Source organism: Motacilla alba, chromosome 2 (assembly GCF_015832195.1).
Source record: "Motacilla alba alba isolate MOTALB_02 chromosome 2, Motacilla_alba_V1.0_pri, whole genome shotgun sequence".
NCBI classification, from domain to species: domain Eukaryota; kingdom Metazoa; phylum Chordata; class Aves; order Passeriformes; family Motacillidae; genus Motacilla; species Motacilla alba.
This window is the reverse complement of record NC_052017.1, coordinates 100,709,473-100,736,143: the sequence shown is the minus strand read 5'-3', so window position 1 is coordinate 100,736,143 and position 26,671 is coordinate 100,709,473. Positions and strand designations below refer to the sequence as shown.

Here is a 26,671-nt window from a genome sequence, read left to right as displayed (position 1 = left end):
AGGGCTTCCCCCGGGGGCGCTGCCCCCCGGTTCCTTCTCTCCCGCCTCCCTCCGGCAGGGGAGCGCTGCCCCGGGCGCCCTCTGCTCCCGGCAGCGGCCGCTCGGCGAGACCCCCGCGCCCCGCTGCTCCTGCCCTGGCTTCCCGGGCTGCTTGCCTGCCCACAGAACTCCGAGTTTCGCACTCGGGTTGCGGGGGGATATTCCCTCGTCCTCCCCTGAAGAAGCCCCTCCGGAGGCAGTGGCCTGGCCGTCCCGTCCCGCTAGGCGCCGTCCGTCGCCGGCTCCCGTCCCTGCCTCCTCCTCCTCCTCCTCCTCCCGCCCCGCTCCGCGCAGCCGCCGCCCGCCGGGGCGGAGGGTCCCGGGGGGAGGGTCCCGGCGCCTGACGGTGCCCCGAGGCGGGGCGATGATGCGAGGCCGCCGCCTCCGCGCTGCCTGCGGCCGAGGGGGGAGCAGTGGGACGAGGCGCGGGGTTGCAGCCGCCGCCGCCGTCGCCGCCGCCTCCGGAGCAGCGAGAGCCGCCTGCGGAGCGCGGGGTGCCCGGCCCGGGGCCGCCCGGTGAGCGCCGCCGGGGGAGTGGGCGGGGGGGGCGGCAGGGATGGAGCCGGTGGCTGGGGAGGAGGAGGTGGAGAAGGCGGCGGAGCCGTGGCTGCTTCTTTGTGGCAGGAAAGTTTCGGTGCGGCTCGGCGCGGCCGCCCCGCTGCCTGCGTGCCTGCCCGAGGAGGAGGAGGAGGAGGAGGAGGAGGAGGAGGAGACCCGCTCCCCGTGCGGGGCCCCGCCTGCCCCGGGCCACTTCGGCGGGGGGGGGTGTTCTCCCACATCTCCCTCCCTGTCACCGGCCTCCCGGCCCCTGGCAGTGCCATCTTTGGGGCCCGGGCCTCTCGGGAGCTGCGGCGGGGACGGGGAGCCGAGCGCGGGTCGATCGGCCGAAGGGGTTTTTGGGGAGTTTTCTGCCCCGGGTGCGATCCCGGCGGAGCGGGGGAGCGATGCTGAGCCGGTGCCGCCGGGGTGGGCTGCCGGAGAGGAGGGGCGGCGGGCGGGGGTCCTGCTCCGGGGGGACGCCGCGCCGGATAAAAGTCTGGCAAAGCAGCGGTCGGTGAATCGGAACTGGAGCGGCGGGGGGGAGGCCGGGGATGGGGCGCCCGGAGCCCGGCGCGCACCCCAGGGGTGCCCGTGGACACGGCATCGCTCGGCGCCGCTGCTCGGGACCCTTTATGTAACGCAGCCCCGCGCCCGAGCCCTGCGGGAGCACGCCTGGATCGCTCCCCTCGGCAGGCAGCGTGCTCGCCTCGGCTCCCGCGCCCGGGATGCGGCACCCGTCGGGTCCGGGCCGGCAGCTGTAGCTGCTGGAAGGAAGCGTTCTTGGCTCCGGATGGCAGGGAAGGAAAGCGGTGAGGGAAAAGATCCCGTGTTCTCCGTGCGTGCCCCCGGGTCTTGCAGGGGGGTCTCCCCAGCAAAACTTGGTACGGATGGCGGCGTGCCCAGCCCAGCGAGATTCGGAGGCATTTAACAACCATTGTAAGAAGGACTAATCGGACACAGACTTCGAATGTCCAGATCGTGCCTTCATTTTCCACTTTCTTGCTCATTGAGGGTGTTGGGTTTTGTAGTTCATAAAACAGAAAAACATTTCTAGATACCAAAAGGAAGCAATCCAGTGCTCCATTAGCATTCTTTCTCTCTTAGGAGAACAATACAGGCTCACTGTAAGCTTGCCCAAACATGGGCTGCCTTTTATTATATATTGGTACAGTGCCTGGTGCAATAGGTCCTCTTTTGGCCGGGCTCACATGCAAAGCGCAAGTAAAAGCCGAGTGGCACGCTGCTAATCGTGATATATTTGTGGCAAATACCACCTGCCGACAGGCTGGGTTTGCACAAAGGGAGAAAGGTGGAATGCTTTGAACAAACCCGGTTCCTGTCTGTTTGATGTAGCAGATGCTTGTCGTCTCTGGTTGACCTCAGACACTTGCTTGGCGCTCGAAAGTCATGCTGTTCAAAGCGTCTGGCTTTAAAATTTTTCGTTAATGTTGGTGTCTGTATATTTTTAAAAAATAAGTTAACAGCTTTGTGATTGGGTTGATAGCCTGTGTGACATCTAAGGGTCCATGTGAAAATAGCTGCCTGTCTGCATTAAAGATGACAACATACCTTGTTGTAAAAGGTTGCTGTACGGCCTTGGCCCTACAGACCTGTGTGTACCTTAGCCTGAGGAGATACTACACAAAACCCATCTTTCTGCTTTGGGAATTTACAGAATTTGGTCTTCTTTGGTGGGTTTTCTCATCCAAGGTGTTTTTTTATCATCACTGCTTATAGGATGTCATATACTGCAAACTTGAGATTGCTTACCTCAAGTTTATTGCAGTTTTAATCCAAACTGCAATAGCAGAAAGCTTTGTACAAACAAGTTAGCTGGAGGAGGAGGGGTTGGGTTTGCTGTTAAGTACCCCAATTTGCATTTTTAAAAATATTCATATTTATTGAAGGAATTGGAAGGGGGAATGGAATAGAATTTAACTTATGTTCCAACAGTCTTTTCAGTCGCTGGTTCTTGTTTCAGTGCTGGTTGAAGTACTTGTGAAAATTGCTCACCTGCAGGAAACATGAGGTCACAGTACATCACAGCGCCCACAGTCACTGCCCTTCTGTTCCTGCTATGGATCCCATCATCAACAGGCTGCAACAAGGCTCTCTGTGCCAGCGACGTCAGCAAATGCCTGATACAGGTACGAGTCCTGTGTCCTCCTCCATCTGCTTTCGAGTGTGCAGAAAACAGTCCTGAAACGGCGTCCTGAAAAGATACAAATAACTGGTATTTTATGTTAAGTAGTGTCTCTGTAAAGAGGTTGGTCTGATCTCCTACCCATATAAGTGTAGATTTACAACCATTTTATAGACAGAGAATACCAAGTGCATGTTTATATGGGCATGTGTTTTTTTTTGTTTGTTTTTTTTTTAATTGAAACTTTTTCAAGCCAAGGATTATGTCTGTCTGAGATGTTGCCCTTAACTTTCAATTTGTCCAGTTCCTTAAGTCTCAAGCAGAGGGTCAGGAGTTGACACCTGATGCTCTCCATAGCATCAGGTTTGAACAGTGCCTAAAGATGCCTAAAAACCAAACCAAATACTTATGAGCTGAAATGGTAGGAAATGGATATTAAATTCAGATGCTGCTTTTGACTCAGTGCATGTCTGTACAGTGAAAGAAAGAGACTGAGGGCAGGTTGCTCTTCTTAGAGCAGAAGTTAAGAGATGTGGTGTGCAGCAGAACAAAAGGGCCTTTTCTAGCAAAACGACAAGCAGTTCTGGTAGCTACCAAGTATTTTTTTAGTCATGGTAAACAGAGCATCTTCTAGACTCCAGACTGAGAAAGGAAGCTTCATGTGGTCAGCTGCAGCTTTTTTAAAGCAACTGTTTCCTACTGCCTCTTTGTAGATTGGAAATGCAGTAACAGAGAGCACCAACGTCATATGGCAGTAAGATGTGAGTGTGCTTACTGTAAATGCATGGTCACAGCCTGAAAAGAGATGCAGAAGTGGCCTCAAGCATTTCCATGTTTACTTCATTTTGCTGACCTCTGTTTAAAATTTGTCTGGGTTACAAATAAAAATATTTGCCAGATTCACAAATCCTTCCTGTGGAATGAAGACTGACTGTAGGCTGAACCATCTTCTTTTTGGGTTCTGCACTGCCTTTGCTTTAAAAGTAAAATAGAAATTGCTGCTTCTTCTAGCCCCACCACAATCTGTGGAGATGTTAAATAGGGGAGCAAGAACGAGGCTTCTCATTTTTACCTTTTCAAACAGAACTCCAGTGGTTTCACTGGCATGTTGGACATTGTGCACTGTGACAAACTGATGCACTTATAAGCCTCTTCTCTTGCATTTTTTAAAATGAGCTCCAAGATTGAAACCTGTAAGAAGTAACATGCTAATTGTGCCATTGGATGTACATGGCACTTAAGTAGTAAATCCAGTGGTACAGATTTGTTGATTCAGGGGAAAGTTATTGGTCCAGGTGCTGGATTTCAGCCCTGGAAGCTGTTGATCTGCTGCTTGTTTTTCTGTAAGCAAAGGGGACAACAGGGAAGGTGTATCTCCTTTTCTGGTGTCACTGATGGAGTCCACCATCTGTGAAAGAACAGATAATCTCCTCCTTGAGAAATCATCTCTTATCAAGTCAAGCTTGAGACAGCAGGCATTTAAACTTTATTTTTATGAGCTAGTCTGAATAGAGCACAGCCCAGGAGGGGTGGAGTTAATGCTACCTGAGTCCTTACTCAGCTGCCAATAAATGGCTGAGGTTCAGCAGTGCATGGAAATGGCTCCTACAACTGTGCTTTCCTTGGAATATGTTGGCATCTCTGTAGGAACACAGCCCTGTGCATACAAAGAAACCACTGAACTGCTTTACTTGTGGTAGGTGTGTTCTCTCTTACTTTGTATAGGTGATGTGGGGTCCCTTTTTAAAGCATTTCCCTAAAATGAAAATCATATGTGATTCTCTGAGACCCTAAAGTAGCCTAGGCCATGTGAGTTGTGTGCAGTTGCAAGGGAATTACACTGTTTTCACCATCTGGCTGCTGTCTTCCTGCACTCAGGCCTGACTTACCAGTCAGTATTCTTTATAGAAGAACAGATCAGGTCAGACTAGTCTGATTGTGGACAAGAAGATATCCTAAAGCTTTGACTTAAAGCAATTGTCATCTTTCTTCTTGGCTTTTTTGTTTGTTTTAAAACTTCAGTGCTGTTGTGGCAGAATTACTGCACTGGTATATGAAATGCATGTTCTTGCCTGGATAGATATGCAAGTAGAGTTATCTAAGTACTTTTTTCCCCGCTAAACTCTTCTGGAGAAATCTGAACTTAAAAATAAAATACCATGTTGAGGGAGGTTGCTTGACAAATTGTATGACATTTTTCCCTCACTGACTTGTATCACTGTTCAAGTTCAGCAAAATCCTTATCTTGAAACCCAGATATTGTCACTCAGAGACAACTGGGGGAACAAACAGATTGTGAGTGTTTGTCATCTGCATCTATATGCAGAAAGCAAGGCTGCCTGTCCTGGAGACAGAGAGACAAGAGACCTGCTCTCTAAAAAGCATACGGTTAACATAAATATTTTTGCCAGCATGGCTAGAAGTCAGTACAGTCATTACTGCCACTCCTTAGGAGCTCCTCTGCTTAAGGGTGGTCCCTACATAAATATTTATTTTGTTAGATCCAGAACAGTGCATGAGATCAACAACTCCCATGGATTCAGCTTTCCCTTTGCGTCCTGGGCTCTAGCTTTATTGGTGCTCCTCTTTTTCCATAAGCAAAGGCCTAGAAGAAAATAGCTTGAGGCATCTCTCTGCATAAGCTCAGCCCTCACTAAGAAACTTTGTGGCTTCCTGTAGTTGTTGAGAGAGTTGTGGGTAAGACTTGGGAGTGTAGAGAGTGAGTCCACAAAATTAGTTTGACCCTTCAAGGCTCTGGCCATAGCTCCTTCCCATGTCCCTGGAATTGGGGGTTGGAGTCCATGAGCCACTGTTGCCGTGCATTCCAGGTGGAGCCCTGGGTCACACGGAGCGTGTGCTGCAGTGTTTATTGAGCACATCTGCTGTTGCCTTGGCCGCGTGGGTTGTTTTGATGTTTCCATGTGTGGAGGAGATGAAAAGGCCAGTTACGCTCGCTGGGGGGGGGAGGCACATATTGTGTCCTTGCAACATGGAGGAAATCCTTGAAGGCAGAAACCTCGAGGATGAGACGTTCCCACAATTGTTCATAGCAAAAGGGTTTGAGGCAAATCCCAGGTTGGCTCTTGAGGAGCAGAGCTCCTGGCAGGAGTCAGGGTGGAATGTCAGTGTTGGGCTGGAAGCTGAGCTTTGCTACCTCATCCGCAACAGTGCTTTAAACTGTTGCTGTGCATAGGAAACAAATGGTGTTATAATTCAGGCATGGTTTTACGATCCTTCTAAAGAGAGGTTGTTTTGTGGAGAAAACAGGATTTTCTCTCCTGAACTCTACAGACTGGCAGCCATCTCAGCTGGTGTGGTATCATTCCAATTAAAATCTCTTTTCATCTGTCTTTTTTGCCTCCTGTTAATCTTGTGTACAAACTTGTCAGCCTGAAAGGATTTCCAAAACATTTTAGCCCTGTGGTATGAAATAAATGCCACTCCTTAACTTCAGGGCTTCAGCATCTAAAAATTCCAGTGTGTGTTGTAGCTGCAGTACGTAACCCGGTTGGGTTAACAAAACAGTACTGGTTGGTTCACTTCCAGGAGATTTTCTGTTATTAAACTGTTCTAGGAAAAAAAAAGCTCTCTTTCACTCCCCCTTCCAGTTTGCGGAGAGGTTTCCAATGCCTTCAGGCCTTGCTTCTCCCTGCACCAAGAAAATATTCTCTGGGATTTCAAGAAAGCTTTGGAAAAAACTCAGATGTTTAACATCTTCAAAAAATTTTTGTTTGCTCTCTGGAGCAGGAGTAAATTTATTGCACAAACATGCCTACTTCCTAATTAATACTGTATTTTTTTAACTGTGAGGCTTATTTCTTGCCTAACAAAATACATTCTCTGATGCACCTTCACTACTTCAGCTTGGGAAGTTGCCAAGTTGACTTATGAGTAATATTTTCTTCCACTGACGCCTCACCACCCCCAGCTATCAACAAGGAACGTTTCTTATTCTGCCTTGCATTCACCCACGTCTCATGTAAGCATTCTTTTAAAAAGATGTATCCTGTACCGGTATCCAGTGTGGATCAGTCAGGCAGGAGGACTCAAAACTGGTTAAGGAAACCATGGATGTGCAAACAGATATATGGAAAAACATACAGTTATTACCCCAAAGTGGCAGAAGACTAATTAATTAGGTTGTTCTTACTTCCTTCCTCTCCCTCCAACTTTAAAATAAAGAAATAATAATAAAAAACCAACCTAACAAACAAAAAACCCCAAACAGCAACAAAAAACCCTTAAATATTGCGCTGCTCATGAGCCCTTCCTGTAAAAACAAACTTGTTACAATACTGCTGGGTGTAATGGTGCTGGCCCAAGTCAGTGCTTACACACATAGATGCTGAGCAGAATTTTTTGTTAACAGGTTGCAAGTGCAGAATTTAAGGTTACATTTCATTCTCTGAGAATACTCTTCCATAAAACCAAAACAACTTTAGTTTAGTGAACTTTCTGGCTTCTATTCATGCACTACATTTAATAGTTTGGTGAGAATCGCCTCCTCCCACATGCTGGCCTGTCGGTGTCTTTAAAATGTAAAAGTTGTTTGCCCGGTTTTACTGTTGAAGAATAAATTGGATATTTTTAATGCTAAACTTGTGGTTATTTTAAAGTTGTTCTATTCAAGCTTTTTATTCTAAAGGCTGACAAAATCTGTTTATCAAATGGTAAGATAAATGTTTTAGAAATGCATCATTCATTCATGTAAGTAATCTTTCTAAGTTTGTGGTGTCTCCTGTGTTGGAAAAATGTTAATATTTTGTTAATCAGCCCGTTTTCATCTTTTACTTGGAAATGGCACAGTTTGTGTGGAAACAGTGATAGGTGCCATTCATCAATTTTGAGCATAAAAAAGTAATAAATCTTAGTAGTTTTCCACTCTGTAAATAAAAATTCAATGCCTGCCAGGGCTGCCTATTCCAGAAATGTGTGTGGAGCAAGGGTTCACTCTCCATCAGTCAGTGGGGCAAGCAGGTCACAAAAAACTCTACAGGCGACAGTGTTTCTCAGCATTATGTATCGCAAGCAATAGTTGGTGAATTTTGTTTCTTTGGTGGATACAAGATGACTTGTGATCTGGGATGAAATGAATGGAAAAATAAGGAATCAGTGGATTTATACTGCATTAGTACACTGTAGCTTGTCTGCAGCACATTCTAAGGCTTGTTCAGTTTTAGCGCAGGCCTGGGAGCCTTGCAGCTCCATTTGCTGTGCTCTGGAGTCCCTACACAGACTTTGCTCTGGCCTCCCTCTCTGAAGTGCACTCCTTGGTCTCCCGTGTGCCCACGTGAATTGGTGTGAGCTCAGCAGGCTGTGGATATTTGCCGTTCCCAGTCTTGCAGAGTAAAGAGAGAACAGGAGTCATACATACATGGTCAGGTGCAAGACTGCACCTCGCTGTGCCTTGCAAACGTGTTCCTGGCGTTTGCTATAAAAATGCCTCTTTCTCCCCTACCTTGTGCTTCTTAACAATAGCAAAGAAAGAATTACTTAAAAAGTGGAATTTTGCCCCATGAGCTTTTCACAAGGTGCTTCAGAAAGAAACCTCACTTTGCAGGTGATATTGGTGCCTGCCACCAATGTAAGGAGAGATGCCCCTGACCCAGCTGGGGTGGAACCATGAGTAGAGACTCCAGGATAGGAGAATTTCAAACCAAACCACCTTCCAGCCCTTCTCTCCTGTCAATGAGCGTCTCCTGCAGTGTGTCCCTCCTCTGCCTCTGGATGATGGGATCAAAGAGTGGGGATGGGCATGACCTTCCCCCTGGCCTGGTGTGTAACAGATGCGCTGATGGCCCTTCCAGTAAAGCCGGGGGTGGAAAGATCTCGTGGTCAGTGTTTCCAGTAATGGGATTTTGTTTGCTCCCCAGTTGTGTGTAATGTGATAGTTAGACAGACGTCATCAAAACCAAATTCTTAGACAGGACAACCAAAGGGACTTCTTGGCTTGTCTGTGTTTTGCACTATGATGTAATTCAAGGCTGTGAATTATTGTCATGCAGCCACAGTCTTTTGGCCAAACTGGAGTTAGTAGTGTGGATTTGAGTTAGAGGGAAGGAGACCGCCTGGTTTTTAGATTTTCTTCATCCCTGTCAGCTTTTTCCATGCTTTGAGTCCACAAGTGTATGTCTCCAGCAGGACTGCTAAACCGGAGATTTTGAGTTTAGGTAGTACGAAGAGAAATATTTGTCTTGAAAAGAAATATTTGTCTTTATGTTTCCATGCCTTTTCCAGCTTTTTAGGTTATTAATGGTTAAAGAAAAATACTTGTGTAGGTCATTTTCACTTTCACAATTTCACTTTCTAGAGGTTCTAGAAGCCTTGTAGGTATCCCAAGGTGTCAGTTTGGAGGGAGGAAGAATAACATTTTTTTCATAATAGCAAAAATGAATCATCTAGACCCGGGGTTGGTGGGAAGGGGGGAAAATCTGGTCACTAATGTTGCAAACAGAGAGCAATGTGTAACAAGTGTTTGGAGATGCAGAAAATCATGTGGTCAGATGACTTAAAAGGGTAAGTTCCTCTTAAAATCTAGGGATAGGTGTGATGGTAGACATCATGCATGTCTAGAGTGGGCACACGTGGCTTATAGTAGCTTTCTTTTTTAGCTAAATTATAATGTACAGTCACTATTTATATATAAAGAAGCATCTGTCTCCAAGTTTCCTGTTGTGATGGGAGAACATTCAAAGAACTTGAAGATTTAGGCATGCACATGCACAGAAGTGCATGCACCTTTCCCATGAATAAGATTTTTTGTCTTTTAAATGCTTGCTTCAGATTTCTCTTCAGAATGTTACCTTTAAGGAAAAAAAAAAAAAGCAAACTAGCAAAAGATCCTTTTGTAAACTTGGATCTGTTTTTGGCTGGAGTTGTTTCACCGTTTACTCACTGTATTAGTGTACTAAGCTTTTTTAATGCCCTAATTTGAGCTGTGGCTTGAGGAAAAATCACTCTGCTGTGTAGTTATTTTACATCTGGGATTGCTGCAGTGTAATGAGTGTCTGTTGATTCCAGGAGCTGTGTCAGTGCCGCCCTGGGGAAGGGAACTGTTCCTGCTGTAAGGAGTGTATGCTCTGCCTGGGCACACTTTGGGATGAGTGCTGTGACTGTGTTGGTAAGTTTACACTTTTGGGGGAACTTCCTGCTTTTTTTAGATTGCTTTCTCCTGCCACATGCTGAGCTCACAGTCTTTAAATAGAAGTAAAACACTGGGACAGAATCTGTGCTTTAAGCATCTTACAGCTCATTGTGTGGGTATGGAATAAATTACTGTGGAGACCCAAACACCTGAAGGCTGTGTCTGCTCTATGGAGCTGGGGGTGGCAGTAGTCCGGGTATTGCTTGTTAAATGTCATCATAGCTGATCATTAATTTTGTCTCTCAAACATAAAACTCCTGTTTGAATTGTCATCTTGAGGTAACTCCCCAGTGCCTGCTTTGTGGGGTTGGATGCTGTGTGAAGGTTTCTACCTGTAAAGGGTGCATTGACAGGTACAGCACTGGGACACCTTTAGGACTGAGCTGGGACTACTAGTAAATATGCATGGCCCAGTGTTTCCACTGTTCTTTTATTTGCAAAAAGAGCTCTTTGTGAAGGGTGAGAAAGAAACAGACAAGGTCTTACTGTAGGACTAGATGAGTCTTAAAAAGAACACATTGCTGCTGACAGGTGGTGTTCAGAGTGCCCAGATCTTTGCAAGTGAGTGCTGTCCCAGCTTAAGAAGGTTGCATTCTAGTTCTGTTTCTTGTTTTATATGTAACAAAAGCTTCATGTTCCTGTGGTTCATGTTCCTGTGTTGTTGCCATCCAAAATCCTGGCTTCCATGAAAGGGGTGCATCTTGGGTGTTGTACCTGCTCTCAGCTTTTCTAGGTCAGTTTTCTCTTACTTCATGAAGGTGATTAGTGTCAAAATGCCCATTTTCAGTGCAGATTGTTTCCCTAGTTTAGAACCATTATCTGTTGTAGAAAGCAAGGCATAGTGTACTGATCTCTAGGGAGAAGGAGAACCTACCCTTTGGGATTGTCAAGTCCTCACATGAGATTCTTTTCATAAATCTGCAGGTGACTCACTGTTCTGCTGCTGTTTCCCATAGTGTTTTTCCGAAGAGGAGTTAACAAGGCTTCAGGTTCAGTTTCCCAGTACTGAGTAAACTAAAACTTCTCCTGATGGTTCTTTGGGTGCCTCAGGCCTTTTTGGATTCTATGGCATGGTCCTATTCTTCTTCTCTTCAGTCATCCTTGCTCTAGCATTATTCAAATGAGGAAACAGGAATACATGCCATACATCACTCCCTAGACACAGGTCTTAGCTGATACCTGAGCTGATATTTTAAGTTTCTTTATAAGCTCATCATGTCTAATGTAAAAGCAGATCGATTGTTGCGTCTTAAAGATCATGCCTGCCTCAAGGGCAGGAATTACCTCCTATCCTCCACCACTAACTGTATTAGTGCTCAGTTGATGCCCCCATGGTTTGTGTATGTTATCTCCCTTCTCTGACAGGGAAAAACATGCTGGAGGAGGGAGAACAGCAACAAGTCCTCCATTCCCTTTGAGTTAAGCTCTTCTAGTCCCTTGTGTAAAGGCTTATCTTCTTCCATCATTTTATTGTCCATTTCTGCATCTTCTCACCCATTCCAAAGCAGTAGTGTAGACATGTTTGATCCTTACAGGTTGCTTGTAAGTTAAACTTTTTAATTTTCTTTTTAACCAAAGAAATTACTATCTTTTTATAGTATTTACTATATAAAAAATATTATTATAATTCAAATGCTTTAAAAACCAGTAAGAATGACGGGTCTTTGTGGATGAGCATTTACCCATGAAACTATAAGCAATGATTTTTTGGTACCATCTTAAGGTAATATTTTCATACTGCATTGATATGCACACAAACTTCTATACATTCTGCAGGATTTTGGTAAACAACCTTGATGTTATTTTTTTTTCCTTGTGTGTCCTTTTTATCAGTGAAATTTATTTTCAGAATCCTACCTGGCAGAGGTCTGGTCTGACAGGTCTAGAAAGGCCCACTGGTTTCTGTTTCACAACATTAATGCAATTACAGCAACTAAAGCATACATCCCTTGATGTATCTGTACAAAACTCTTACCTGGTTTGATATCTTCCTAACTGATTTTCATGTGATTATCCTCTATTGCAATTGTATGGTTAATACAGTGCTTGTTAAAGCATTGTTAATATTAGTGCTTATTAAAGGGTGTTAAGGAAGGGATAGAAATTTTTTATTAAAGCAGTGAGTCTAGAAAGGTCTGCAAAGAACAAACCTAATTGAGAGGAGCAGGATAATAATCATTTACAGTAGTGTGTTTGTGTAAGTGGAATTATATTTTAGTATGACCTGATGTTGTTTGGAAAAGAGGCTTATTTTTTTTCCTACTCTGTACTTGGCTCACCTTTTTATAGGAGCAGAATGTCGTGGAGTGTTCCTATTACCAAATGCTGGTAATGCTAACCACTGGCTTAAGATTTGCTAGATCTCATGCTAATCACCAGGGACAAATTTCCCTCTGCTTTGTTCACTGTGGTAATCCATCTACTTAGGTTGAGAAGATTATGGGTTTGTGTAAGGCTCCAGTTAAACACAATTATTTGTGAAGCCAGAGTCCTGGTGGATCTATGGGACAGAGATACTTCTCTAGTTGTATGAGGCAGGTAGACTTTGAACAGTCATGTCTCATATCACTTTAATACTTCAGGAATTGCTGAGCTTTGCAGCTGTAGCTGCCTAAACCTGTGTCTGTCAAACTACCCAAAATTATATCCAGATGCACATGAGGAAAACTGATTTGCCTGTCTCTCGACAGGTGACTTCTAACAGTGTTTTATCACTCCTGAGTTTAAAATACCTATGCAGATACAAATTTTCTTTTTAATCTTGGTAGTTTTCACAGATTGGACTTAAATTGAAATACCCTTTGGTTTAATTGCTAGTAATAAATATTAGTGTTTTAATGGTTAACAAAAAGCTGGAACTGGCAATGCATGTCACAAAAACATTTTGTAGGAATTGGCAAAATGAAGAAAGATTACAAGGTTTCAAAAAAGATACTGCAGAAGATGTTGAAAAATAAGGAAGAGGTAACCTAGAAATTTGCCTGTTGTGGCTCCTCCAGCTAAGTAGCAAAATGAGGTTCATCTTGGCTGTCTCTACACAAGTAAAGTAATTCAGACTCATGCTCTGTCCTGATAGTGATCTTTGTATCTCTGGCAGATGACTAAAAAGATCTAGTGCACTGCTGAAGCCGATGAGATGGAATACTTGAATTGTGATCAAAAGTTTCACATACCTCAGACTTATCAAGATACTCCCTTTGTTGAGTCCTAACCTTGCATTCCAGGTTTATGCTCCTATTGATTATACTCTGCTTTGTATAATCTCCCAGGGAAAACAAACCTTCCACCGAACCCTCCATTTTCTAAACTGTAACACTGACAGGAAAGCAAAGTGCTGTTTAGATGAAGTTTTTCTTTCCACAGTCACAGGTGTGTTTTGTAGAAGTCTGAACGATCCAAAACCTGCTGTTATGGAAAACTTGTCCTGCTGTATTTGATAGCACTTCTGCTTTGGGCTGAGAGTGGGATAGATATGAAAGAGTTCTGTTCTGTTCTGTTCAGCAAAAAAAGAAGCAATTTTAATTCTCCAAATATCCTACCTGTTTCAAGAAGACCTTAGGGCGTTCTGTGTAATTTACTGTTTGTTTCCTACGCAGGTATGTGCAATCCTCGCAATTACAGTGACACACCTCCAACATCCAAGAGCACTGTCGAGGAGTTGCATGAACCAATTCCTTCCCTTTTCCGGGCACTGACAGAAGGGGATACTCAGCTGAACTGGAATATTGTTTCCTTCCCCGTGGCAGAAGAACTGTCACACCATGAGAACCTTGTCTCCTTTTTAGAAACAGTGAACCAGCCACAGCATCAGAACGTCTCTGTTCCAAACAACAATGTCCACACACCTTACTCTAGTGACAAAGGTAATGAGTGTAGTGTCTAAATCCCTAGCGTCTCTTCCGGGAGTCTTCTCAGTGCATATCCTATGCTTTTCTATGCTTGCTTCTTCTTTTTTCATAAGAATGTGTGAAAGGTTCAGCCTAATTTTGAGCATGACATAACAGAAGGAGTGAGGCAAAGCTGTTGAGGAATGTGGAAGGTGGTGTTAAAATGAATGATGTTCTTGGGAGACACTGAACCATGTGAGTTTATCTCTATAATTACTCCTGTGGCAGGAGGCAGTTTGTTCATGTTGTTTCATGTCCACTGGCATGGTGTGTTTTCTGACCTAGAAAGTTACCTGTAGCTTAGGAAACAGGACAGACCAGAACTTGAATCCAAATTACATATAGGGGCAGAAGTAGGCAAATGAAACATGGCTTAAGAGGTCTGAGGAAACCATGTGCCATAAGCTCTTGTATCTGGAACAGTTTTTTTATTTATTTCATCTGAGATGGCGTAACTTGAAATCTTTAGAGGGATGTTTTGTATGAAATCCAGGATTAATAGTAAACCTAAGCAAGATTAGAAGCATTGATGGAGGAAGGATATGTGAAAGACTGTCTTCAAAATAAGTAACTTGGTGGTAGGGATTCAACTTACAGATTCCTTCTATTTCATATTAAGTTTTTAATATTCTTTCCTTCAGTTTAGAGGACAGACTTCAGGATACTGTTTGCTGTGGCTGGGTGGGGGAAAGATGAGAAGTTTGAGTTAATGTTGACAGTGGTATAAAAAAAATTCTGTCTGTTTCGTGGTTTCCATACTAAACCTGAAACACTTTTCCCTGCAAATCATTACATCAGACTTTAAAGAATCTCATAAACAGTTTATAGTGGAATTGCTGCTTAACAGGGGAAAAAGAGCATCTGATTTATTAGTGCAATTAATGCTTTGCTTCCTTCCCAACGTACACTTTAGATATTCGTAACCCCATATGTTGCTGTTGTGATGGCCCTTTTATCTTATCAATAGAAGATACCCTAATTGATAGACATGCTGCTTTTCCATACCAGTGTGAACCATTGACCTAGTTGTGTTTCTGAGTAGGACTGCTGCTGATTAAATGGAACCATAATGGCAACTTTTCTAATTTCCTTTGGCTAAGGCACATTAGAAAAATAAATTAATTCCAGAACTAGGAAACCAGATGGGCAGAAAGCATCTCATTCATATGTCTTTGATGTTATTAAAATGCTTGCTTGCCGTTATGAGAATAATGCACAAAGTCATGTAAAATGGAAAGCCACAAAAAGCCCTGTGTACAAAGACTACAGTACTTACAATTATAAATTAAACTCAGGGGAAAAAATTATGTTTAGTACAGCCTTGAATATATCCCACTGTACTTAGGTACTGCAATCCAGATGGCTGTTCCCTGACAGTCCTTTACTACCGTACCAACAGGATGGGCTAATGATAGTTTTGGATTAAACTTAGAATTTCAATTGCATCTCAAGGGTGTGGAGCAGTTTTGAGTTCAACAACACAGACAAATACATAACACTGCCATTTTTTCTTAGTCAAAAGTCCCCTTCATTTCTTTTACTAGGAACATATTAGAGATTAGGCTGAGAGAGCTCTTACTGGAATGATGACAGTCCAAAAACAACAGTTATATTTGGAAATAGTTACCAAATGCCACTGGCTTTCAGGCCTCAGCAGACACTTAAAACAGAAATAAATGTCAGAGCCTGTTCGTGTAATCATTTGCTATGCCTTCTCCATCTTAGTGACCAGTGAAGAGCTGGAAAAGATAGAAAATTACTTTCCACATCCTATTCCTATACTTTTAAGTGTTTAAATATGTAAGCCTGCTGACGAGTCTCTTTTCTTGATCACAGTGCAGTTAACTTGTTAGTGCTCTACTTTCTCAAAAGTCATATTAAATTTGCTTATAATAACATTGATGATTTGAGCATTGAGAGCAGAGGAGGTGGAAAGAAAAATTAGCGTCTGGCCTTGGTCAGTTGATGTTTATTATGGTGGAAGCAGGACAGCTGGACATCCAACAGTGTTGGATGTTGTGTGAGCCGTGGGGTAGCATTGTTTCTAATACTGTTTTGCTGAGTTCATTGGGGAAGCCATAATCAAAAGGTGGAGGGGTAGTAGGTTGGGACTGAAAAGCCTTGTGAGCATGGGCACAGTGAGGCAGCTGAGGAAGTTCCTGGAGCCTGATGGCTTCTGCCCATGCAAAGTTCAGTCACACAATCAGGTCACTGCTTTAACAAGCTGGCAAGTGTTAGAGCCACTGAAAAAAAGGGAGGGCTTGTGAAGGTATGTGTGTGTGCTCAGTGGCAGTAAACACAAGCTTAGCCTGCAGTGGGAGAAACAGACCACATCTTTACCCTTTCTCCCAGATATGCTGCTAGACTTGAGGGCAGATCTTGCAAATGGAGATACCCTTAAGGTGACTTGCTAAGCAGCTGTCTTTGAGGCTGAGACAATCAGGGATTTGAAAGAATATTCCTGTGAGCAGGAACACAGATGCTTTATGTTTCCTTTACAGTGCTGTGCCTCCTCCATTTTGTGGTTCTTCTGTGGCTCTTTGCATGCTTCCCTCCAACATGGTGTGCTCGTGGCAGCTGATGGCATGGCCTGTTAAGGGAGAGGGGCTAATGAGAGGTAGATTTTGTAGGGGGACAGTGGTCTCTGTGCTGTCTTCTGGAATGCATTCCAAAATTTGGAAAGGCTCTGCTTGCAAATAGCCCTTGTCACTTAGCACAGCTCTGATTTCAGCTTTACTGCGCGTTCTTGCAGGGATTGCCATTAAGCTGGCCTGGGGTGCCAGACTTGCTTGATGCAGTTCTGGGTGAGTGCCAGGAAAAGCAGCACCAGCCACAGGAACCATGAGCTTTGTGCCTGAGTGGCGTGGAGCCACCACCAGGGAGGGTGGCTGTGGATCTGGGAGGAGGTGGGGTGCGCTGGGATATAAAGCATTCCTTTCTTGCCCCAGCCTACTCTGAACCCGGCCACCAGACCTTGAACTTCCCCGTTATTTTCCTAATGAGTGTCTTCCCTTTCCTCCTGTGAACTGACTTGTAATGTTTTAGCTGCCAAAGTTATGCATGCGCTGCTGGAGCTGCTAGAGCTCTTTGTATCAGTTGTTTCTGGCACTTGAACCTCTACTTCAGAGAAGATTGCGATGGTTATTAAACTAGAGCTACAAATGTACTTCATTCTCCTCGCTGTACTTCTAGCTGATACCCTCAGAGCTCTGAACTGCGAGTTCAGAGATTTAAATAAGCTTAGCTGTTTCAGATGATGACAGGGTGTTGGTGAGAGGGAGAGGGGAACTAGATAATTTTTTGGCAATTGATAAAACAAAATCTGTGCTGTAGCTAAGGGGACTTACACTGCTTGGTGACACAGGGGATGGTATCTGCTTTCCAATTCTGCTCCTCTCCAGTGCAACAGGGAGAGGAGAGCTAGAATTCCAGTGAAGAGACATCTACCTCTATAGGTAGTGTAGGAAGATTTAAAAAAACCCAACGTTTCTTTTTATAAATTGATTGATATAAGATTGACTTGTCCAAAAGTAGTAGATTATGTAAATGGATTGTTCATAATCAGTTGCAGGTTGATCTCCTTGTTCTTGTTTTCCCCTCCTCTCAGTTCTGCACTAGACTAGTGTTTTTTCTAGTGGAAGGTGTATCCCTGCCAACAGAATTGGGGTTGAAACTAGATGATCTTTAGGGTCCCTTCCAACCCAGGCTGTTCTTTGATAAAATGGTATGACCGCTGGATGGACAGTTACCTTTTTAAAGAACTTTTACAGCTACCAATAAAGTGGCTAGCAGGCAGCTGAAGTTACACAGCACATATAACTTCAAAGATCCTGTACAGCAAATTATTATTAACTGGGAAGGTTCTCTGAGTTGCTAATTTTTTCTATATTACACCAATACAGATAGTTTTATGGCAAAGCCTGGTAGTTTCTTCTGTTCACTTTTAATTTAGACTTGATTATTGTTTCTCCTATACAACCTTCACCGAGTATGAAGTGTGAAGGGGAAAAAGGTGAGAAATTAATGTTCTGGGAAAAAAGTTTCCTGGTGCATCCTTCTCCCTCCCTGCATCTGCAGTCTGTCATCCTTAGGGTGTGAAAATTGGCAAAATGCAAATGACAAAGCGGTTACTGCACTAAGTAATATTGTTTTTATCTTCATTGAGGGAGCCAAGTGATGACTCGGTAATTAGCTTTGTGAAACAGTTTAAGTACTCTCCCAGGTCCCAGCTGAGCCTGTAGGTATGTATTTTTTTCCCCTGTGTAACTCTCTTTCTGCAGTTTATAGAGCAGGATTTAGTGCTTGAGGGGAGGAGCTCTCCTGCTTTCAGTAATTCAGCCTCCACATGAGCACAGAGGCATTGCTGAGGAGGGGACCAGGAGTGCCCTGTGACAAACAAAGTGCACTCTGGGCAATCTGACTTCTTCAGTGGCAAGTCCTTCAGTGAGCAAGACGAGAGAAACAATTTGGTAACATATACATAGGGCACGTCCTCCAGCTGCTTACAAGAGCTGCTTGGGACCAAATGGATCTACTGCTGGCTTTGGCCTGCCACATGCAGTCTGCTCTCTGCACTTCGCAGTATTTTTGTACTTGTCCTCGAGAACCTAATCCTCTTGACTTGTGTGCAGGTAGAAATAAACTTTCTTTTCTACTCTCCAATCAGTCAAGATTAATGTCCTTGGTTGCTGCTGCCACCATAATAAGGTTGAATTTTGGCTTTGGTCCTGGGAGAGTGATTCAGGAGACCAGTCTGCAGTCTCACAGGAGCTGACTGATGCCACCAAGTTTTGCCAGAGTTATAGGCCGGGTGCTGCTGCTCCTCTGGCCTCCTTTATCCAGAGAGATGTCTCCCTGTCCAGTGTCATTGATCTTAACATCCTAGAAATCACAGGCTCTCCTTCCCCAGGAAGTTTATTTCATTTCTGCGGGCATTAGCTGATAGACTTCAGCAGGGCTTGTGAAGCGGTACTAACAGTACTAACACAGCGTTAGTACTGACAGTGAGGCTGTCAGAGATGAGGTTAACATGAAGGTGAGCACAGATGTCTCCTCATGCAGAAGTGACTGGACATTCTCTGGTGTGAAGATGGTCTGTAAGTGCTGGGAGAAGTTAGCACACCTCAGAGTGTGCACTGCTTTCCTGACAACTTCCCTGACCTACCTTAGGCTTCTCTTTGTTGTTCCAAGTTGGAGGGCCATGATCAACAGATAGTGAGCACTTCTGGCAACCCCTTGGATAGTTGCTTCCTTTGAAGAGCTGTTTCACTCCAATCTGGAGATAGCCATGAATCATTTTGCCTTCTCAGGCTTATCCAGAGACTAAGTCAGTTGGCTGGAGATGGCATCCCAAAAGGTGATTTTGCAGTAAGAAATCTTTCTAGATTAGGCAGGATTGCCTGGTTCAAGGGAGAGGCTCTGTGCCTCCAGCTGAGACCTTCTAAGACTATGGAATTTAAGATCAAACTTAATGTAGTAACACTTTAGTAGAAAACTACTAAAAAGGCATCAAAGGACTGAATAGAGATTAAGCAAAAGAACATGAAGACTATGAGTAATGTGCAACAGAGGCTTCTGTAAGGTTCTTGTGCTTGAATCCCAGCACTGACTTGGATGACTGATGGGACAGGAGAATCCTGTCTGCAGACTTGCTCCTACTTTTTCATCCCTACCCTTCCACTAAAAACTTCCTGTGAGGAGTGAAGGGAACAGATACCTGGGGCTATCTGGGCCTTATGGGAATGGATGGTGTGTGCTTCTTCTTGGGACTATGGCAATCTAAATTTTTTGACACTGGTGATGAAATGCTGCCAAGTCCTTGTTCATTCCCCATAGAAGTTGGAGCTCTGTCTGGCTCTGCCTTCTTGCCTTTGAGGCTGCATCTCCCTACTACTTTTCAGCTTTGGCTGAGCACTTTAGGTGTACACCTATCACTCTGCACATGATACTTGTTGAGCTCCTTCCTCTTCCTGTCTGTGAATCAAACATCCTTATTGAAGCTGTAGATATGTTGGCTGTTTTCAGGTAGAGATTTTGTTCTCTGAGAACTCTATTCCTCTGGTTGCTTTGCCTCAGGATATATTATAAGGGCTTATAGAAATAGAAGTGCCAAGAATGGGACAGGACTTTCACAGCCACAGTGGACTTTAGTGATGTTTCCAGCAGTACTTCAGGTACTGCAAGATTTTTTTGACAACTGCAGCACAGCCTTTCTGGGAGCAGAAACTGCTTCATCCCTGGGTCTGCTTCTCCTACCCAAGATCCCTATTGCCTGTTGCATTGTATCTGGTATCGGCAAGACATGTACATCAGTTTGGAGCCTGACCAAGGCAGTGAATACTCTTTTGCTTTCAGTGGGCTGGCAGTACATCCTCTGACCTTATTGCAGCTGTTTTGGTAGTAGCATAATAATTTGACAGTGATCAAAATCAGTCATTAAAAAAAAAAAAAAGCAAAAAAAACCGAACCAAACCCACTGTCTTGATTTACTATTTAAGTTTGGATTACTTTTTTCTGATCCACATTGGAATGTGTATCAGTGGATTTCTCCTAGGTGTACCATGCGTAGTAATAGACTAGAAAGCCCTTTGACATCTGCTCACAAGTTGGTCTGATCTGCATGAGGGAGACATTCCTTTTTACAGACAGCTGCCAGTTGTGCTTTCCCCAAATTCTGCCAAGTTATGCTCTGGGTAAATGTTATGTAATCGTGGTCCTTTGGAGGATGAACAAAGTTGTATGGTATAATCACCTGGTCAGTACAGAAAAAAGATGGTGGAATCTGCTGGTTTGGAGAATTGGAAGTGGACTGAGGGGGGAATGGTCTTATTTATAGTTGTGGTTAATGCCTTAGCTCCATTTTGATGTTGCAGCACCAAACTTCAAGTAATTGCATGGGTGTTAGAAGAACGAAGTCAACATTTAGGCAGAAGGGGTTTCTTAAGATTAGTAGTAGTAAAACTGGTGGTGTTGCTAAAAAAAAAAGGAAGAAAAAAGCATGCCGTTTCATGCTGATGAAAAAAGGATTCTTTAGGTCTGTGATTTAATCTGGCCAAAGATTATTGTGAAGTTTGGGGTGGGGGGATGAAAAAAACATTAACATCCAAATAAGCGGGTTTTGATGGTTTTTTAAAATAACTTCTCTAAACCTCAAGTGTTTTGTGGTAGCATATTACCTTCAGAGGACACATTCCTGCTTGCAATTTTGGCATAGCTCATCCTTACGCTCTCATAACTGGGGGACAAAACTCAAAAACATCCTTGCCTGTGAATATAGAAGTAAATTAATCCAGAAGGAGATCAGACAATAGGTTGAGTTGTAGGTGCTGAAAATTTGAAGTCAATAGATTTTACCTTGTCTCTCTGCCTTGCCTCTTGGCTTTTACTGTCACCTTTTCTTCCTTATGCCTCGTAGACCTGTTGGTTTGCAATCATACTTCTAAAGCTGCTCATTTAACTAATTTCTAACTAACCTTTAAAAACACTTTAAGACCTTTTAAACCATTTTTTTTCCCTCTTGGTTTAGAACACATGTGTACTGTGGTGTATTTTGATGACTGCATGTCAATACATCAGTGCAAGATCTCTTGCGAGTCCATGGGAGCTTCCAAATACCGATGGTTTCACAACGCCTGCTGTGAGTGCATTGGGCCAGAATGCATCGACTACGGCAGTAAAACTGTCAAATGTATGAACTGCATGTTCTGAAGCAGGAAAATTGTAATATAGCAATACTGAGGCCAAAGTAATCTCTCTCGGTTAAAGAGACGGGGATTGCAAATACTGTGTTTTGGTGGAGTGCCTGCTGGTTGCAATTAAACGTACCTGGTTGAAAAGAGGATGTATAAAATCAGAGAACTTTTTTTTTTTTTAATTCATATAAGCAAGGCTAACTAGTAGATGTTTAAACACTATGTTTTAAACTTGTTTACTCTATTTCTGCTCAAATGGTACAGTCATGCTCATCATTACTGTTCTGATTGTTTTCCTTTGATTTGAAAGTATTGGCTATACTGGTTTTCAGAACATAGTACTCTATCTTGTAGTTTAGAGTAGGGAAACCCTTAGAATATGGTAATGAGATTTCCATTATCTAAATTCAACAAATAAATGGCTGCTAGGTTGGAGGGAGGGTGGATGTTGTTTAGGGGCTGGGTTTTTGGGATTTGGTTTCTGGTTATTTTTTAACTTTATTACCTTCTAGTTTTTAAGGTTATCTTTTATTATGGAAGCAATATTTGGAGAAAAATTAAAATTCATGCTTTCTCTTCAAGTTCAAAGAATGGGCTGTCATGGATAAAATCCTAACTTCTTAGAAGGGCTGCCCAGCAAAACACCATGCATGGGATACTTTTCCTCCAAGTTTCATTTGCCCTGCTCTCTTTTCACTGGGGCCTATGATGCATAATTTATGCGTTACACAAATTAATCTTTCCAGTCTTCTCTTAGATCCCAAAATAAAGCTGTTAAGTGCTGTTGCATTTCCCACCTTTTGCACTGTTCTCTAGGGTTATTACACCCTGAACATTTAGTCCAGTAAAGGAAACATGAAAGGATATGATGGATTTAATGACTAAAGGAATGAAGAATTAAATGATGGGAACAAGCAAGTGGTACAGGTCTACCAGCTGAGCAGCTGGCAGCAAGCATGTTCCCATTTAGTAATTTCCCGTGAATATTTATTCCAAAACATTTTTATTATAATTAAATTTCTTCTTTTTTTCCCCATAAATTTTTGTCAATGGAGAAGGGAATATGTGTCTGCAAAGGCAAAGTGCTCTGAGTTGAGAACATTGTCCATTTTTCTAAGTAAGAGTTTTTGTATGTTGACAGTTACATAGCAGTTACTATGACCGATTTAAGGAGTCTGCTGATAATGGTACTAAGTACAAGAATAAAGCGTGTGAGTAGTTAATGATCAGCTTTTTGTATTTATAATAATGTAGGTTTTAACTCCTTCAATTTTTTATGCATATATGCATATGCAAACATAAAAAGGAACTTGACTATTCATTTTTCTCTCATTAACCTCAGCTAGAGGGATTAAACTGTTTTCTAGTTACACCTGTCTATCTGTACCATGTACACATGAAAGCAGTCATATTACATTTATTTTGTTGAAAATTTTGCCTGAATGTTTTTTCCTTTTTTTTCTCATGATACAGTTCTTTCAATAAGATGTAATAATAATAATAATGATAATAATAAAAGAAAAATCTACTCTTGTTAAATAATGTTACTTCCTTCAGTGTCTTTTTCAGCTATAAAGACGAACTTGAAAGATGAATGCTATTGTTTTGAAATGGTGGATAATGGAATGTCTTCATACTTTAAACTTGCAGTTAAGTGATAAAAGATCATAGAGAAAAATAGAAAAACTTAGCTTATCATGGAGGAGTTGTTCTTCCTATATTTTACAATTCATGTTATATTTTCTTCTGCTAGAATTTCTTAAAATGAATGGAGAGGAAGAATATGTTAAGAGTAGCTGTGACTGTTTGTAGCTGGAGGGTGATGCATCCGTGTTCCTGACTGAGACAGGAGACACGTAGCAATCAAGCAAGCAGGAGGTCATTAGCATGCTTCGGATTTTTGCAGTCTTAAATTATTGGAAATATGAGGGTAGCTCAGAATCTTCTTGGGGGAGGAAGAGGGCTGATGTTTCTGGTCAGGCACCTGCTGCCCCATGGATCTGTGACACTGTCTCCATTTACACCCTCAGAATTTCACTGTGAGGTCAAATCAAGTGGGAGCGGGAGGGATGGGGGAGTGGCCTAACAGATGTCCAGGAAATGCTGTGGGGAATGGCACGAAAATGTAAACACAGTTGTCTGCAGTGGCCTGAGAGAAGGTAGTGCACACCTTCTGGGGCTTGCCTTACCTTTTTTGTAATTCCTGATGCTGTCTAGAATTTGCTGAAAGTGTTGTGTGTACACAAATGTCATGCAGCAGCACCCAGTGTATTTTATGATGATGAGTGTTTTAAGAGGTATTTTAATAAAAAGAGTTTACTGGTTATCGTGTGTTCTCTCTCAAGAGTTTCTCAGGGAAATATTACCAGGAAGCATATTACAAAAGTTACTGATCTAGATGGATAGAATAATACTGAAAATTAACTCTCCAGCAGTTTTTTTCCATACCTAAAAGTGTTACTTTGAAGTACTTTTTCTGTACATAAATGATACAATACTCAGAATGTTCTTTCTGAAAAACCTAGCCATTTTAGAAAGTTGTTTATTTAGTCTTATTAATTTTGCAGGAAAAATCATAATTTATTTTGGGGTCTCTTATTTCACCCTATGTCTGGATAACCAGCAAACCATCACCTACATAAGAACATGTTTTTAAAACTTCTTTTAGTTAGGAATGTTCTCCAGGTAAAGCACTGGCTACTTTTGTCACTGTCCTTTGGGACAGAATTGTAAATCACTGAACATAAAGGGAAGCAAAGAGGGAATTCATACGGAAAGAAATTACACAAATCCCTGGTATGTTGGGGATCTGACTGAAAAGGGATGGAGGGCCTTTTGTTATTCTTTCTTTAAAAGTAAAAAGTTTTTGTTTAGTTGCTTTGGGGTTTGGGTTTGTTTTGTTCAGTTTTTTTTAGTTTGTTTTTCCTTACAGACACTTGAGTACCAAGGTCATAATGTGACATTGCTTTCCTGTCACTTCTTAAAGTACCTGGCTTAATGTATGCTTAATGGATTTCACATCTAATTCCAAAAAAATTAATATAAGAACACCTGCTTGTATCTTTATTAATATATATCTATGGTCACTCCGGTGTCCCTCCCAAAATTATGGCTATTCTGATACCTGGCTCCCAAGCCCCTCATCCTGCTGGCTGGAGTGCCTTGGACTTTGCTGGTGATTGCACAGTGACACACAGACCCACCCAACATGGATACAATCGGGCCTCTCCAGCCCCATGACCTACGGTGCCCTGTCCCATGGCTGGCACTTACACCTTCATGGGCAAAGCCTGGAAACTCGCAGACTGGGAGGAGTTTAATGAGAAGAGAGGACAGACTGTGATGATGGGATACCTGCAGAGCACAGCCAAACAACAACCTAACATATTCCTGTTGGGTGGTAATGTCTGTTGGGCTGGGCAAAAGGAACACCTTACCAAGATTTCATGTGTTCCCTTGGCACGAGATCTTTCACCAAATCACCGGTACATCATTAAAATTTGTGCTACTCGCATGGGAAAACACACTGTCATGGTTTGACGCTGGCCCAATGCCAGTGCCCCCATGAATACCCATCTTCCCTGGTGTCTGCTGTGAGATGTGATCAGAGACAGAGCAAAGCAGGCCTCCACTTGCAAACAAAAGGAAAAAAACTTTATTATCACACAATTACAATAAAATTAACACACAGAGCAGAATGGAAACCTTTCAAACATTTCTCCTCCCCCCACTCAATTCTCACAGAATAACACAAAACCTTAGTTCTTTATCCAGTCCATCACCCTTCAGATAATCAACTCAGTCCATCTCCACCCTTCCGACAATCACTTCTCATTTCATCAAGGAGAGAAGGAGCCCTCCTTGTGCCACCACAGGTAAATCCCCGTCACACAGCAACTACACGTCGTGACTTCTTCCTTCCATGTTCAGTGCTCTCACCACTGCACATGGACCAGAGCTGCTTTTAGGGTTTCCCCTTTCAAGGATGCCTTGCCCAGTTCCAGAAGAGAACGACAGTCTCTCACCTTTTCGGGACACCAGTCCCCCCCAATATTTCACCCCCTGGGGCCGAGGGGTCTCACCAACACTTCATCACCTGTCGTCTCCGCTCACATCACTCCTTTGGCGCCGCCTCCCCCTAAAATGCAGTCTCTGCATTACAGGAAAGGTTCTATCCATGGCTATACAAGAAAAAGTCCAGCCAAAAGCCACTCCATCATCTCCTCCACCTAGGATTTTCTCAACTTCTCCCAGTCCTTCTTCACTTGCACAACTCTGCATCACACTTGCGCATTCCTTCTTATCCGTTTCTCTCCTCCCTCAGCTCCCGGAGGATCAGCATTTGCAAGGTTTTCCATCGTCTCACAGAAGGGTTAAAATCACAGTCTCTGCTCATTCCGAACTCCCACGCTAGCTCCGCCGGCTCCGCTGGGCACTCTACCCATTGCCCCCCTCCTTCTCTTCCTCGGCCAGGCCAGTGCTATCGAATTTCAAGGTAGCACTGGCACCTCTCTCTCTCTCTCTCTCTCCCTTTTGAGAAAGGGGGGCTGCCCACTGCCTCTCCGAGTTCTTCCACCCTTCCGTCTCTGTGGGGAACTCACTCTTATCCAAGCCATCGCCTCCCGTCTCTCTGCCCATGGCTCCGGCCCACCTCCCTTGGCCGCGTGGCTTTCCCCTCCCCCACCCAGCCCGAAGCTGGGCAGGGGAGGTCTGACTCCTCCATCCACCGGAACCAAGAAAAGGACGATCCCCTGGGAGCTCCTCGCTTTAACCCCTGTGTTCTCAGAGGCGGATCCATATCCTCAATGGTCAAACCAGGTGCCAATATCCACATCTGGGCACCTATTGGTTTGACCACTACCACCTCCCAAAAACTCATTTCCTCTCAAACCACGACACACACTTAGATACAAAACCTTCCCAGAAACAGAGCAAACCTGATTCAGACAAGTACATCTAGGATGTAAAGATGGCCAAGGCTCAAGTTTTCTTGTACTCTTTTCATTGCTTAAGTGTTTATGAATTTTCTTCCTACTGCAGAGAACTTGGAGTTATTTGGCTTTGACCAACCTGTTCTAGGGGAAGATGTTGCTGCCCAGGGCAGAGGGGTTGGAAATAGGTGGTCTTTAAGGGCCTTCCATCCCAAAGCCTTCTGTGATTCTATGGCTCCATAATACTGCTCACAGGAGTTGCTTAGGCAGAGTACAGCATCATACACCTTTGCTGG

At 43.5% G+C, this 26,671-nt stretch overlaps 1 protein-coding gene across 2 annotated transcripts; it reads left to right on the top strand.

The window, feature by feature from the left end:
- Positions 1-356: 356 nt before the first annotated feature.
- On the top strand, positions 357-23,770 carry TWSG1 (twisted gastrulation BMP signaling modulator 1). Of its 2 annotated transcripts, none has more exons than XM_038130201.1 (5): positions 357-555; positions 2,561-2,726; positions 9,743-9,842; positions 13,463-13,729; positions 21,279-23,770. In XM_038130201.1, the coding sequence occupies exons 2-5, from the start codon at positions 2,604-2,606 to the stop codon at positions 21,458-21,460; spliced, it is 672 nt and encodes a 223-aa protein (XP_037986129.1). In that variant the 5' UTR covers positions 357-555; positions 2,561-2,603; the 3' UTR covers positions 21,461-23,770. The 2 variants fall into 2 exon arrangements, with proteins under 2 accessions (XP_037986129.1, XP_037986130.1); XM_038130202.1 differs by having other exon boundaries at positions 390-555; positions 2,599-2,726.
- The last annotated feature ends 2,901 nt before the right edge of the window (positions 23,771-26,671 follow it).